General features: G+C 40.4%; 1 protein-coding gene across 2 annotated transcripts in view; it reads right to left on the bottom strand.

The window, feature by feature from the left end:
• tmc6b (transmembrane channel-like 6b) overlaps positions 1-11,305 on the bottom strand; it is a 90,417-nt gene extending 79,112 nt beyond the window's left edge. Inside the window, exons 1-3 of one of the 2 annotated variants that reach the window (XM_076277752.1) lie at positions 11,215-11,305; positions 2,749-2,894; positions 697-881 (exon numbers count right to left, since the gene is read on the bottom strand). In XM_076277752.1, coding sequence (XP_076133867.1) covers positions 697-881; positions 2,749-2,804 — 241 coding nt within the window. In that variant the 5' untranslated portion in view covers positions 2,805-2,894; positions 11,215-11,305. The remainder of the gene's footprint in view (positions 1-696; positions 882-2,748; positions 2,895-11,214) is intronic. The other variant, XM_076277753.1, reaches the window with a different exon arrangement.
• Positions 11,306-15,208: the final 3,903 nt, after the last annotated feature.

Here is a 15,208-nt window from a genome sequence, read left to right as displayed (position 1 = left end):
TCATTATATATATAGGTGATGAAACATTTACTACCAAGTCAAATTGCATTTATTACCTTTTACTACCTTTCAAGGGCCTTAATTTTGGTAGATTCTATTTACTACCTTTTACTACCTTTTACTACCGCGCGGACACCCTGTAATTCCACGGAAGGAATTACCATTGCATGAAAATGCAAAAAGGCTGCTGTGTAAAACATTGTATTAGTTAAAAAAAAAAAATACAAATTACTTACAGTATGATTATTCAGATTACATAGACCTACAGTAAAACCATTGAAACCTTGAAAACCATTTACTAGGTTAGATGTTAGAGCATATGACAGTCAGTACAAATTAAATGTTAATTCAATATTGATCAATATTCTTTGTTTTAATACAGTACAGTAGAAACAACAGCAGAATGATAGTCTGAATACACTAATGAACCCCACCAATGCAAGCTGAAAGTCAAAAATGCAAAAGTTTTTTAAACAAATTTTAAAGATAATGGTCAGGGAGAAAACAGATGTCTACTGAATTTGGATTCTTGATAATGACAATAATAGTAACCACTCTGTGGTTGGAGCTCATGCAAAGTTTTATGTGGACTGGAGACAGAAGGGGAAAAAAAACATTGACAAAGATTACTGTAGCAGCAGCAGCAGTCATACTAATTTGTTATGGATTAATAGAGAGTAGATAAAGATGCTGTACCTCTGGCCTCATCGTCAAGTTCCAACTGATCCATTTCTAGGGCGTTTGGAAAGCCCTGAACCTGTTCCTCTATCAAGTGACTGAAGGAGTCATGAACTGCTGCTTCATCAATGGGGCTTCTGGGGTGGGTGGGGGGGGGGGGTTGAGACAGTGAGCCAGGAACCGTATGTCCAATTGAGATGAAACTAAAATAATAGATTTTATAATAGATTTTTTTGCCAAAATTACCTTGTAGGCCAATCTTGAATTCAACTTTAAGTTTACAACCATATACACTTGACAACATCATAATTACCAGTAATGAAATTCATAGTCTCAGAACCAACTCAACACTTAACAAAAGATAAAACAGTAAAAAGTAAAGTGCAAAGATATACAGATATGTGGCCAAGGATGACATAAACGGCAACAAATTCCTCATGTTTTAACAGACATTTAGTATGTGTTTACATATACATATGGTACCTATTGTTTAATATGTAGGGCTGTCAGCGTTAATGGGTTAATCGTGATGAGATTAAGGAACAAGCATATTGCGTTATTATTTATCAACGATTCTCTTTGTCTGCTACTTTTTTGATCCTTTGATACACCCTTTCCTGTCCTCAAACTGCCTCAGACACTTTGTAGTTCCTATGTGCGGGGTCCTCTTGTCCACAACCAGGGCTTTGAACCGATTTTTTTTTCCAATCGGTTCGTTCCGAACAGAAACGGAATTATAACGTTTCCGGTTATGAGTTCCACCAATAAATTGACGTTCCCGAACCGGTTAGAACAAAAAAATACTGTTCCCGGAGCGGTTAATTTCGTTCCTGTCAGCTGTTTAATGCTATAGAATTATGTCACATCTTTCTCATCCAGCTTAAACCAAATGTAATAATATTACAACCATTATTACATAATAATAATTATATTATTAATAATAATAATAATTAAATAGGCCTATAATTATTTCAAATGTGTAGTTTATTGTTAAAAGAGAAAATTTCCACACAAACGTAACGACATTAAGACACGTGGTTATGCCACTCGGGCAACAACAAATTCCAACTGTCGGGGGGAAAGGCCATCCAGTAGGCCTAATGTTTCGCTAGTCCATCATTAACGTGGAGTCAACAAATATAGCTATTGATATTGTGTTTGGAATGAGCGTTTTAATTAACGATGGATCGTAATTTACCTCTTATTTAAGATGTGGAGTGGAGACTTTGTAATCCACCGCTTTCTCTCCATTCAGTCAGCGAATGTCTGATGTGATGTCACACAGGAAGTGAACCTCAGCCGTCATGGTAACGTGCGCAGGAAAATAATTACTTTTTTTTTTTTAGTTAATTAGGCAACGGAAACTTTGAGGAACGAAATAAAACCGGTATTAACCGGTTACCATTATTTTTAAATAAGTGTTCCTGTTCCAGAACATAAAAAATAATAACGTTTCCGGTTTCGTTTCTGTTCCCTGTAAAATACAAAAAGTTCCCGGTTTTCGTTCCTTGAACCGGTTCAAAGCCCTGTAAACAACACTTAAAAAACAAAAAACTCCCGGCCGTACCAGCTGTGGCCAGCACTAAAAGTGCTAAACCCTATCATTCTGAAAGGATTTTTATTATTACAGTACTTGTAGTATGTCCTGAGTTTATATTGTGAGGGTCGATCATACACCCCCACCCCATTGTCATATTATATGTTGAGATACAGTAGATCAAAGGTAATGAAAGGTGACTTCTGCCTATAAGTGGCACTACAACTTCAACATTTTTGTACTTATGCTTGAATTATTTATGCTTTTAGGCTACCTCAAGGCCATCTGCATGTGAAAAAACTGTCACCATCAGGAGCCTAGTAAGTAAGGTTTGTGATGTCGAACATTTTTGTTAAATTTCTACACGTCTGTGCGCATCTGAGGTACACATCACATGTGAGTGCATTGTTGAATGACAAAATGTCACGGAACTGTAGGTGCTCGGGGCTGTCATCACCACTTGCAGGTATATTTTATACTTTTACTTGAAAATAGGAAAATATCTGTGTAGGAGTGTGTATACATGTACTTACTCCATTTCAGCTTCAAGGTGGTGTGAATATGGGTTGAAGTTCACACTTCGGGCCATTTTCTTTACAAATACAAAATCACAGTTTGCAAACTACATTTCATGTACATGCTTTTAGCATTTTGGGTTGCCATCACTTGCCATCCTCACCTAAATTGAGAGAAAAGAGAAAATTATCTTTTATCAATCAATATTTTCTTTCTAGAATGGCAAGTGTTCGCAATTACATAAAAATATGATGACATCAGTGCTTGATGAGATCATACAAAAATGAAATGGCAACACAATAATCAAATGACCACACCTTAACATTTCTACTATAAAAACACTTTAGTTGGCATAAGGCCATCAGTGCCTGGTGTGTGAGCCGTATGAGGGATCCCCTGGGACCTCTCTGTGATGAAACGGATGGGTGAAGCATTAGTGTGTGGGGCACCCTGGGATGGGATAAGTATGACTGGTGGATGCATGAAGGACACGTGTGTGTGTGTGAATCACATGGCCACGCTTCTCAAAGGGGAGGGAGGTGTAAAAGAGTGCTGACACTATGGTTGAGCGTGTGGTTCGATTACCATAACAACAAACCTAGCACCTTGCCGTTGCAGTCAAGTGTTGTTTGTGTTGTCTGTTAGGGCCGGGACACACCAACCTGACGACCGACCGTTGGCAGAAAAGCAGTCGCACTGATCCATAGACTGTATATATAGAACAGTCTATGCACTGATCAGTCGGATCCATGGAGGTATTATATATAACTGGAGAGAGTGACTAAGTCCCGCCCCCATTCATTTCAATGGCCCATGCTAGGCTAGCTACTTCAGCCAAAAAAGTTTGAAATTGACCGCAGCCATCTTTATGAAAATGGCGTTTCATGGGTGTTCGTTTCCGGCACCAGGTAGAATTAGCCTATTAGAATCCACGTTACAGACAGAGACAACGTAAGGTACAACGGTATGTCGTTGATGAAGATTGGACATTCCCTCAGAGGAAACCCTGATAGCACAGGGGCGTTGAATCCACGTTGAATCAACCTCCGCCGCTTCAAACAAACGTGGATTCAACGCCCGTCAACGCCCCTTTGCTATCTGGGAAAGAAGTTGTTCGTGAACGTGCTTCACTTCACCTCGTTATAAGCGCAATGTATTTCATTGGTTGGGATAACATTTTGGGAACGGTGGTAGAAGTTTGCCCTGTCTCTGAAGTCCTAGGTTATTTAATGTGATGTTCATATGTGATAATAAACAATGCGAATCAATATTGACTCACTTTAGGCTACACAAATAATGATCCCTAAATGTTACAGTATATTTGGACAGGCTGTATACTATATTGCGCAATAAGCTATTCAACGAAAATGACTATAATTATGTAGACATGGGACGAAGAAACTTGTGGATAGCTGGGATTTTTGCTGCACCCAGTGTGAATTTGCAGCTTGTTAAGCCTAGGCTACATTTGCAGGCAGACGGAATGAAGCCAATGCAAGTTAAACTTCCGATAGAAGCGCACATCCCTCGGGTATTGTGGTTCGAGCAGGCATAGAGTCTGCAACTGTTGTTGGACATATGGCTTTTGCCTCGACTGGCAGCCTGAACATTTACATCAAATGCATAGCCTAATATGTTGCAAGAAAGCAAACGAAATAAGTCATTGACATTTGTTTCGTTTTAAAACACTTGGGGAGACATAGGTTACATGATCCAGACGTTGCGTTCTACAGAACTACAGCCTGTGCGTTTTAAAATAGTCTTCATACAGAACGCAATCAGTAGGCTAATAATTGGATATAGGTCATTGATATGCATCTGGCAAAGTGTATGGTCATAGTCAGTTACTTTAAGGTAATTGGTACCCCGCATATACGGCAAATAATAGCATAATATGACAACATTAACATTTTTCTTTTATTTACCACAAAGTGCGGTAATACAGCCTAAACCATGTAGGCATTAAGTCAAGTATCAGTAGCTTAATCCAAGTAGTTAGTTGTTTTATTTGTCGTCTTCCAGAAAAGCAAACCAATATGGACGGGCGAGGACGCTCGTGCCCAACACTAAACTCGTGCATGAGCTGTCATCTACCAATCAGCATGTAAAAACTGGTGCCGGAAGTTGCAACCATGTAACGCCATATTTTCAAAAATGTCGGCGGCCAAATGCCATGCTAAGTGGCTGAAGCTAACCCTTCAAATCCTGACCCCCTGGTCGGATCCCGTCTTCCCCAAGTCGGTCAAAAAAGTGCCGCGGAACACACCGAAGCGACGCCGAGCATACGTTCTGCGTGTGCGCGAGACATAATACATTTACATAACAGCATAATTACATAACAGCAGCCAATGGACTGACACTAGTCTGGCAATGGAATGGCACTAGCAACAAGAACATATTTATAAATATATAATGTGTACTATGTTATTGTCATTGCTTGTGTGTGATGCCAATGAAACACTCTTTCGGACACGGAATAAATCATTTATTTTTGCCCGTTAACCGAGCTAGCTAGCTAACATTAGCAGTAAACAAAAAGTGAATGGGAATGTTCGCTAGCTAGGTAGCAACTAAGGACTTTGGTTAAACTTGTATGTTTTTGCAAACTAACCTGAATAACATACGTTCAGCAACTGTGTGGTAGTCTATAGCTCTAGCGAAAATATGTTAGGATAGTTTATCAAAATGGGTTCATAACTTTACATCGCTGAATGTAGAGCTAATGGTCATAGGCCTACTAATAATGTTTAGGCTCTTCAAGGGTTCTAGCACTCCACCAATCAGATTGGTCATTGAGGCCGACTGCCTTTGGCCGATTCAACATGTAAAATAGGGCAAAATGAACGCCGACGCCAACTCCAACTGACGTCGGCACAGGACACACCGAACCGACTTGAGTCACCGACCTCGCCCGACTGTCCGACGACGTCCGATAATCGGGTTGGTGTTTCGGGGGCTTACATATGCTGTGTACATGTGAAAGGGAGGGGGAGACAAAAGTGTCAGAGATATTGATTTTTATTGGGGTGTATGTATTTTATTGGGGGGAATGTATTCATTACAGACATTCTCAGTACATGTTGAAAATCCCATCAGAATACCACAGAAAATGGTTCACATAGGACTGCATGGAAACGCTTAAAGTTCAAGTTTATTGCCATAGTGTCCAAAACAGTCTGTAAACATGTCATTGTATCTTTACAGTAATTTGTTGAATTGATATTTGGAGTTCAGAGATTTCACTTCATTATTCAAATAGTTTTTTCTTTAATCTCAACATTATGTGTTGCAAACAATAATTAAATATCTAACCAAACTGAAAACAGTTCAAGTTCATGAGAATGCAAACTAGACCGGTCTTATTAGGGCCTGAATCCACCAAATGAGTTTTTTGCGCCGACGGCAGCTATTTTCAATACAAATCCTATGAAGTTCAGCGTTTACAGCGCTCAGTGCCCTCGGCGGAAAAAAGCCCTCGGCGCTGACCGTTTTTTCCCGCAGCGCTCTTGAGTGCTTTTAGGACAGCGCTGGGCTCGTCAATGTCACTTCTCTATTGCTAGCCAATTGAAATCAAGGAAGGGGTGGGACCTACACTGTCAACAATGTTGGTAGTGGCAGAGGAAAACTCAATCAGCCAAGTCGACACAAAACGTGTGGTACAGTTAATTCCTTCAGTTTATTCATCTCTTTCAGCATGTCTTTCCAATTAATAACAACACCAGACGAGAATAGAATATTACAATAGTAGGCCATAGTTATCAGGGATGATATTCCTAAGGCTAAGGTAATTTTTTGGTATCATCACAGAGAAGCCCAATCAGGAAAAATAGAAAATAGAGATAGCCTGGCTCTGTACTCCCGCTCAATATTCATTTTCCTTCAGTACGTCGTCTGTTTTTCAGTATATTTGCGGGTTTTCTCAGGCCAAATTTAACCTGTCCAATCAGCGAACAGAAGGGGTGGCTGAGAATGGTGACGTTGAGGTTGTGCGCTAGTTTAACCAAACGTTAGCGATTGGTTATGGCAGATCCAGAGTGGCTACAACAGAGCATTCACCTTTAAGGAAGTTAACACTTAGCAATGGAAAGTGGTCAGATGCTCTGTACAAATTAAATGTTCGTACGAGAGTCTGGTAGGACCAGGCTAAAATAGAGCTGCCCTCGTCTGCAAAATATTTAATATTTCAGGATAGATTTAAGCCTATGCCTACATGTAGGCCTATAGATAGAGTGCTACATGAATCTTATGGCTACATGGATGAACAACACACTTACAGCACACTGCCCCCACCTACCCACACACACACTACACACACACACACACAGTCACTGCTCCACTCCCCTCCCGCCCACACACACATCTTCACTGTCATCACTCACATACATCATACATACAGTACTCTGCTTGCAATAGTAAGTCCCTTTACCATTACACAGTGCCCCCCCCCCCCCCTCCCCCCTACATACACAGCACATTATTTCATCAGGAAGCTTCTCCAACACACATCCCCAACATACTTACAGCACACTGCCCCCCCCCCCCCGCCAATACACAGCACACTGTCTCATGAGGAAGCTTCTCCAACACACATATTGCACACTGCCCTCTCCCCACATACACAGCACACTATCCCATCTCCCCTGTCATCCCCCCAACACACACACCAAGACCCCTGGCAGTTGGGTTAGCCCCTTGAGCCATGGACCTGCCCAAGGTTTCTTCCTTGGTAAGGGAGTTTTTCCTTGCCCCTGTTGCTCTTGGGTGCTCCTTGTTGGTGCCCCCCCCCCATCCCAATCCTCCCCCACCTTTCTTATGCCGCCCTTGCCACTTAATCTACTAAACCCCTCTTCTACTGCACTTTTTACCCCCCCCCCCCCCCATAAATGGGTAGATGACAAATAGCAGAATTCAGACTGTCCATGTGTCACACACTTATAAAAAATGGCAATTGTTAAGAATTGCTATGGAAATGTTGTAGGTCTGGTAGGTTCAAGTTCTGTCATATTAAATTTATTGGATTTGTATTTAACTTTTGACTTAAAATAATCATCCAAACATAAAAAATGTCATATGGTGTGACTGTCCACCATGTGTGCGAACTTCCTAAAAAGCGCGTATATCCATAAAAAGTATAATTACTTTAAAGTTTTACCATGCATATAAAATAATTGGATGTTTTTTACAACCACAGAAGGTTTTGATGTTTATGCATGCTGTCCAACTAAGTTATAATCAAATATATTTTGTCCATAAAATGGTTGTCATATGGCGTGACACTATATTGTATATTTTGACCGGGCATTCATTTGGACATTATTATTGTGAAGAGGACCCTGCTTAACCAGGAAGTAACAATAGAATGTCAGGAGTAATTGGCATGGTCAAGAGGGGAGTTCTGCTTTTTAGATTTTTATATAAAAAGCTTTGAATTGGAAGCCGTAGGTACAGCACTAGCCATAGCGGAGAGCAGGCAGAAGATCATTGAGAAATAAACGTGAATTAAAGCGTCTGTCTTAAAGCGACAGTGCACAATTTATACATTTGTTAAACAGCATAAAATTAGCAATATTTTTAAGCAATTAATATTTTAAAACAAATACTTTTCATACTAAATTATAGGCTATAAAAAATGTATTTTTTTATGCGTGTGTCGTGGGGGGGTTGTTGTGCGCCGGCCAATTTTCAAAACCCAATGTGGCCCTTGAGCCAAAAAGTTTGCCCACCCCTGGTCTAGAAAATTAGCTTAACTGTCAAAATGTCATATAGTGTGACGCTGCATCATATGGTGTGACAGCTTTTTTCACACAAAAAAAAGTCACACTATATGACATTTCTGTCACACCCTATGACCAAATTGCATTTTTACATAAAAGTTCTTGTAAAAACATGTTTTAAATTCAGATATTATATGTTTTTTGTTAAATCTGTGATAAATGGGAAAAAATGTATCTGTACAATTCATATTTCTCATACTGTTTTCTTTTATGTTACCATGCGATGTAAGTTTAAAAAATAAATACTAAACTTTCACCTATTTTGCTGTTACACGCATACACCATTCATACAGTGACTTCAAAATTCATTGTTAATTATTTTATAGTCATTAAAAACCCTGTTTTGCTCTGACACATGGTGGAGTGGTGCACTCCATCGTATGGCGTGACACCATGTCATTTGGTGTGACATTAAATAATGTCACAAAAAAAGACTTTATAATTGAAAAATCATTAAAACATCAATAGCACACAAAGGAAATGGTATCTGCAAGAACCTCAAGAATTTTGAGTGAGTTCTTACAAGAAATATCAGAATTAAGCTAAAATATCTGGTTACTAATTTTCATTTTATTTCAAATTATTGTCATGTCACACCATATGACAATTTTAGGCACTAACATGACAAATTCACATATAAATATATATTTCACTTTTTTTTTTTGATTTTTTTTTTTTATATTAGTCAAGTTTAGAGATACAGCAACACATATAAACACTTTTTAGGGATGATATTTGAAGTTTTAAAAAATTCCTTTTTTCAGGCTTATTTGTCATCCACCCAAATGCACAAATAGGCTGACACCAGACATAATTTCACCGCATTTCTTACTTCCAGTAACTACATGCATGTGACAATAAACTTCCTTGTATCCTTGTAACATGACAGCCTGGATGAAAGGATGTGATATGGCATGTAAAACAGGTCTGAAAAGCTACAACCATGTTTTAGTGAATTTAACTGTTTGGAACAGCAGAAGAAATGCTACATATTATTCTTCGAAAAAATATTCAGACACACATTGACATTTAAAGCTACTGTAATTTCGTCTGACACATTCCATTTAAAGGGTAGGCTTATTGCTCAACATTGCTAAAGTTACGTCACAAAAACAGAATTTGACCCACTGGCAGGAAAAACAGTGTTCTGAGTAGCCTGCCAGCCATTCGCAGCTTAATATCAGTGGATCCCCTACGACTTAACCCACTACCAAAACATACTAATGTATGCAGAATCAATTATTTAAGATAAATATACACAAAAGACACAAAATCTGACTTCACCTCATCCACGGAGAGAAATGCAAACACTGTGAGAAGGGACAACGAGGGGAGAAAGCCCCTAGCCTATAGGCCACTGTGCTGTGATAACCCTAAATGTGTGCTACCTTGTGCCAGTGCATTTAGCTGTCAAATATTGCATTTTAGAATTTTAGAAACGTGTTAACGGCAGTATGTGTAATTAAATCAGAGCAGCCGCGTAGCGTTCAAGAATCTTTTACTTTTTAGAGCGGAATATGAATAAATGGCCATTGAATAAACAAAGTTGGGCTAACCATCACCACTCAAACAAGCAGTAAAGCTAATAACCAGATATACACCAATTCTGTGTGGAAATATATTTGTATTAATAAAACTGCTACCAGTTTTATTAATACAAATACTACCGGAACCAGCCCGCCAAGCATTTCATTAGGTCATCAGGCTGCTATTTTTCCTGCGATAGACGACGTTGTGGTTGGTCACGTTACATAGAGATGATACTCTTTGTAATCTCCATTGCAGCAGATCTAACTTGAACGTTATGCTACTCCATTTAATTGGGAACGCGTCTAAGCACGCACAAGAGGGAGAGAGAGCAGATTCCAGCTGGCTTTTCATTGTTGATAATTGATATCTCCTTCTTATAAGAAACTTTTAAAAGGAAATCATGAAGGCATCAGTACTTCCCACTACTGACCACTTATAAACTGTGAGAGGGCACAGCCAAATTAGCAGTATTTTTTAAGCAGTTAATATTTGAACACAAAATGACTGTTGATTGAGCCAAAAAGTTTGCCCACCCCTGGCCTATGGTGGTCAGGATACACACCGGTATACCGTGGTCCGCCTGATAACAGAATTTATAGTTTACCCACCTCTTTTTTACCACTACACCCCATAGTTTACCCACCTCACCCCACCCCTGGCACAAGTACCCAAGGATTTAAGTTCTAACTGCTGTACTGATACACGGGACTTTTGGCTACAAGTACAACATCTATTGCCACAAGTTCTCAGGAGTTCAAGACCAAAATACCTTCATAATGGGACTTAACAATGCGACTGCTCTTCGATAGGAACGAAACCACTGGGGGCGCTGGTTTTCACTTCCCCTCCCTTTAAGTTAGGCAACGTCGAAGAAAGTAGTTTCTTAAACTCGGCATTCCGCAAGCTAGTTACACGGAAACTACAGGTTTTCAGTTCATTGACCTATCGAATCATGGCTAGACTAGACCTGCTGACAAGACAGACCTGATCCATAGTTTTGTATCGTGATACTAAGTTTCTGCCTTTGACAACTTTGGCTAGTAACGTGGCTAACTAACTCACAAGGTTTGAATTGCACACGCTGCTGCCATCAACATGTTATATGGGTTATTGGTTACCAAATAATTGCAACATTGAAAAACATTGAGTAATGACATCAAACAGGCAAGAAATACTCACAACAAAAGAGATTTGTTTCAGTAGTCGATAGTTGATCTGTGCCAATACGAGCAACTCCTTCCGCGGTCATAAAAGCAGGGTGTGACCTTTCTTTTACTGTCTATGGGTGTGACGTGACCCAGCTAACAGGGTACGTTCGAGATGTGCGTGTGTCTGCAGCTGACTTAACAGGCTTGTTCGACTTGATGCAGATCTGCGCAGATTTGACTTGATATGATAAATGCTGGGTTGAACACATATGGCTGTATTTTGGGCACCTGCGCATGGCGTAAAGTTCGTTATTCACCCGCGCAAAGTTTAATTCGGTATTTTGCACGTTTATTTTTTAAGCATTGCGCCCAGGGGTGTGGCAATTAACAACCTAGGGAGGGGCCTGGCGCGTTGTCTAAAAATCGCTATCATACACCACCTAAACCAGGGGCCTATTGCACAAAACTAGGATAAGGGGTTAAGCCAGGATATCTTGGTTATCCTGGCTCAATTTATCCGTGATCCAGTTGCACAAAATATAGGGGCAGCAGGAAATGTTAGGGTGACCACCCGTCCCGCGTAGCGCGTGCGCGCACAGCGTTTGAAGCCCAATTCATGCGTCCCGCAAATTGAGACTGTGTCACACATAATCAATGCTTGCTCAAAAAAAAGTTGGTCGCTATATCCTGCAGCCGGTTGCACCAGTTGAACGTAAGTTCCATCTTAGCTTAGTTCTAACGTAAACTGGCACTACGTTGAAGTTTACGAGCTACTAAAATGTATCGGGTTGCACCAAACTGAATAGTTTCAACGTAACACCAGAGAATCGGTAGACGGGCTCTGGTAACACAAGTTATGACTTAAATTACACCCCCCTCTCCCTAGGTGTAAGGTCCATCGTAGGTAATTTGTTTACATGGTTTTCTCATTTATATTGTGGGGATGTTAAATTTAACAAAGTACAAGTTGAGAAGAGTTACATACGCGACCGATTACACACATTTAATTTAGCTACTTGAGCAGTGTTTGAATGATGTTCACTGATGTATTCACTGGAAATGATGGACCTAGCAGTATACAAATAGGCTACCAAACATCTATCATTACCACACAAAGCATACATTTCATTGCGCTGTTATCAGAGATTTCATTAGCCATAGGCCTACTTGAAAGAGTGTTAACGTTACCATTACCTTCACTAACGTTAACGTTATCCACTGCGGTAGCCTATACGTTAGGCCAAGTGGTGGCTGAAATATTCCCAAAGCACATATAGGCCTACAACAAAATAAAGTCTGTTATTTTCAAATACAGTGTTATTTTATTCCATACAACAAAGTAATTGCGGAGGAAGTCAAATCCAATGTGGCTTTATCATACAACATTACAGTGAACGTTAGGCTACCCAGAACACTGAACAGTTTTTTTTCCCCTGCGCCTGAATTACTAACACGCAAGTTCACCATCCTTCCTCCCCCTTCTTGTTCCGTGAACCTCTGGAGTTGTGAGTTAAGACTTTTTTTTTAACTGTTCCTGTGGTGTTGAACAACTACAATTCCTGTTAATCCTACAATTTTACAATATAATTTATGTAAAGTGAATAAAGAATGAAAAATAAATACAATTAAATAGCTAAAGTAAATCGTAAGTGGAAGTGCATCTGTCAATTCATTGAATGTTCAAAGTATTATGAATCTTTATTTAGAAAAAAAAATACACATTGGCCTATTCATGACACATCAGCAATTACACATGTTTAGGGGAATAGGGCATATTAATATACCATGTAAGGTGGTATGTGCTAGAAATGGGTAAACCACTATCAGTGAGTCTGCCCGTGAGGTGGGGGCATCACCGCTCCAGGCAGTGTCCCACATTGTCCCTCAGAAACATACCCCTTGTCCCCCCTTGGGCTTATTAGCAGGGGCCCGTTGCACAAAACTAGGATAAGGGATTAAGCCGGGATATCTTGGTTATCCTGGCTCAATTTATCCGTGATCCAGTTGCACAAACGCGGGATAGGGGGCAGCAGGATATGTTATGGTATAAGTTACCATGGCGATTTATTCTGTGGAGCTAGCCTGCTCCAGACCAGGCTAAGTTCCAGGATCTATTTAATCTCATACCTTATCTCAGTCAGCAGTCACCACAAACGGAAACCAATAATTTTTCCACTGCCCACTACACATTGTTATCACATATACCTAGACCCACTGTCATTATTTAAACGTTTGTGATCATTAATTAACTTTTACATTCTCGCCATTCCCGACCTGCATGCGGGAGTGCCTAACCATTTCACGCGTGGTGGTCGCGGAACTAGTTGCAATATTCTCCTTAACAGAGGTGTTGCTGTTTGTTGCTGTTGTGAGAAGGCTATCTACCTACTTCACACCGTAGAAGAAGCAATGAAGCCCCTCTAGTTGCCATGGTGAATCAGTGAATCTGTGATCGGTGGCGGAGTCTATTTGAGGGAGCCGTGAGCGCGCACTTATCCAGGATAGGTTTCACCTGGCTTGTTGAATCCGTGTCTGCTCATCCTGGCTTGCTCTTTGTGCAATCAATTAAGCCTGTACGATCGTGTTTTGGATTCATTGAGCGCAGCTCAGTAACTTATCCCGGATGTCTTAATTCTGCTTTTGTGCAATAGGCCCCAGGGGCCTATTGCACAAAACTAGGATAAGGGATTAAGCCGGGATATCTTGGTTATCCTGGCTCAATTTATCCGTGATCCAGTTGCACAAAAGCGGGATAGGGGGCAGCAGGATATGTTATGGTATAAGTTACCATGGCAATTTATTCTTTGGAGCTAGCCTGCTCCAGACCAGGCTAAGTTCCAGGATCTATTTAATCTCATCCCTTATCTCAGTCAGCAGTCACCACAAACGGAAACCAATAATTATTCCACTGCCCACTACACATTGTTATCACATATAACTAGACCCACTGTGATTATTTAAACGTTTGTGATCATTAATTAACTTTTACATATCGCCATTTCCGACCTGTCATGCGACAATGTGACGTCACGGGAGTGCCTAACCATTTTGCGCATGGTGGTCGCGGCACTAGTTGCAATATTCTCCTAAACAGAGTAGTTTCTGTTTGTTCTGTTGTGAAAGGGCTATCGCTACCTACTTCACACCGTAGAAGAAGCAATGAAGCTGCTCTAGTTGCCATGGTGAATCAGTGAATCTGTGATCGGTGGCAGGGTCTATTTGAGGGAGCTGTGAGCGCGCACTTATCCAGGATAGGTTTCACCTGGCTTGATGAATCCGTGTCTGCTCATCCTGGCTTGCTCGTTGTGCAACCAATTAAGCCTGTACGCTCTTGTTTTGGATTCATTGAGCGCAGCTCAGTAACTTATCCCGGATGTCTTAATTCTGCTTTTGTGCAACAGGCCCCAGGTCAGAAGTCAATGGCGAGTTGTTCATATGCTATTTTAAGAGCGCATGTCAACAGTCATATTGGCAGGTGCACGCACCATCCTTCTATCATTCATGAACGCACACCAGCGCACGTCCATGCAAAGCATTACAAATTGCACGATTACAATGGGAAACATAATTAGAATAAAGATATTACAAATACTGTAGTAGTTATTCACCATCATTTGCAAATTGGTAATGACGGTTAAAAGTGATTAGGGGAGAGGCAAGAGACACGTATGGAGCACAGCTGAAGACGCACTGTCACTAGATATAAGCAACTCCTCTGCAGGATAAATGTTGTTTTATTCAGTCATTTGAGCAATATTAGGGTAAGTGTTGCTTTTTCCAGCCTATGTTTTCGGTGGTAACCCATTGTCAGTCAATAGTGAAAGTAAATGCATATAACTGTCTTGTCATTGACTGACTCCTTGGTGAAGTTAGTTTCACTTTGCCAATGAGTTCAAATAATAGATGAGTGGAAATGCGTGAAGGCTATGCTAGGTTTTAGTAAAGCATGGTTTAAGAATGACTATTCCATACGGTCTCGCAAGCAGCCTCCTTCAAATGCGCCGTTGAATGCCAAAATACCGATG

The sequence above is a fragment of the Alosa pseudoharengus genome, unplaced genomic scaffold, assembly GCF_046254945.1.
Source record: "Alosa pseudoharengus isolate Yale_2024_CS ecotype anadromous, Long Island Sound unplaced genomic scaffold, YU_APseudo_1.1 YU_APseudo_1.1_scf_11, whole genome shotgun sequence".
NCBI classification, from domain to species: Eukaryota; Metazoa; Chordata; class Actinopteri; order Clupeiformes; family Clupeidae; genus Alosa; species Alosa pseudoharengus.
Note: the sequence above shows the minus strand (reverse complement) of the source record. Positions and strands in the feature narration are given on the sequence as shown.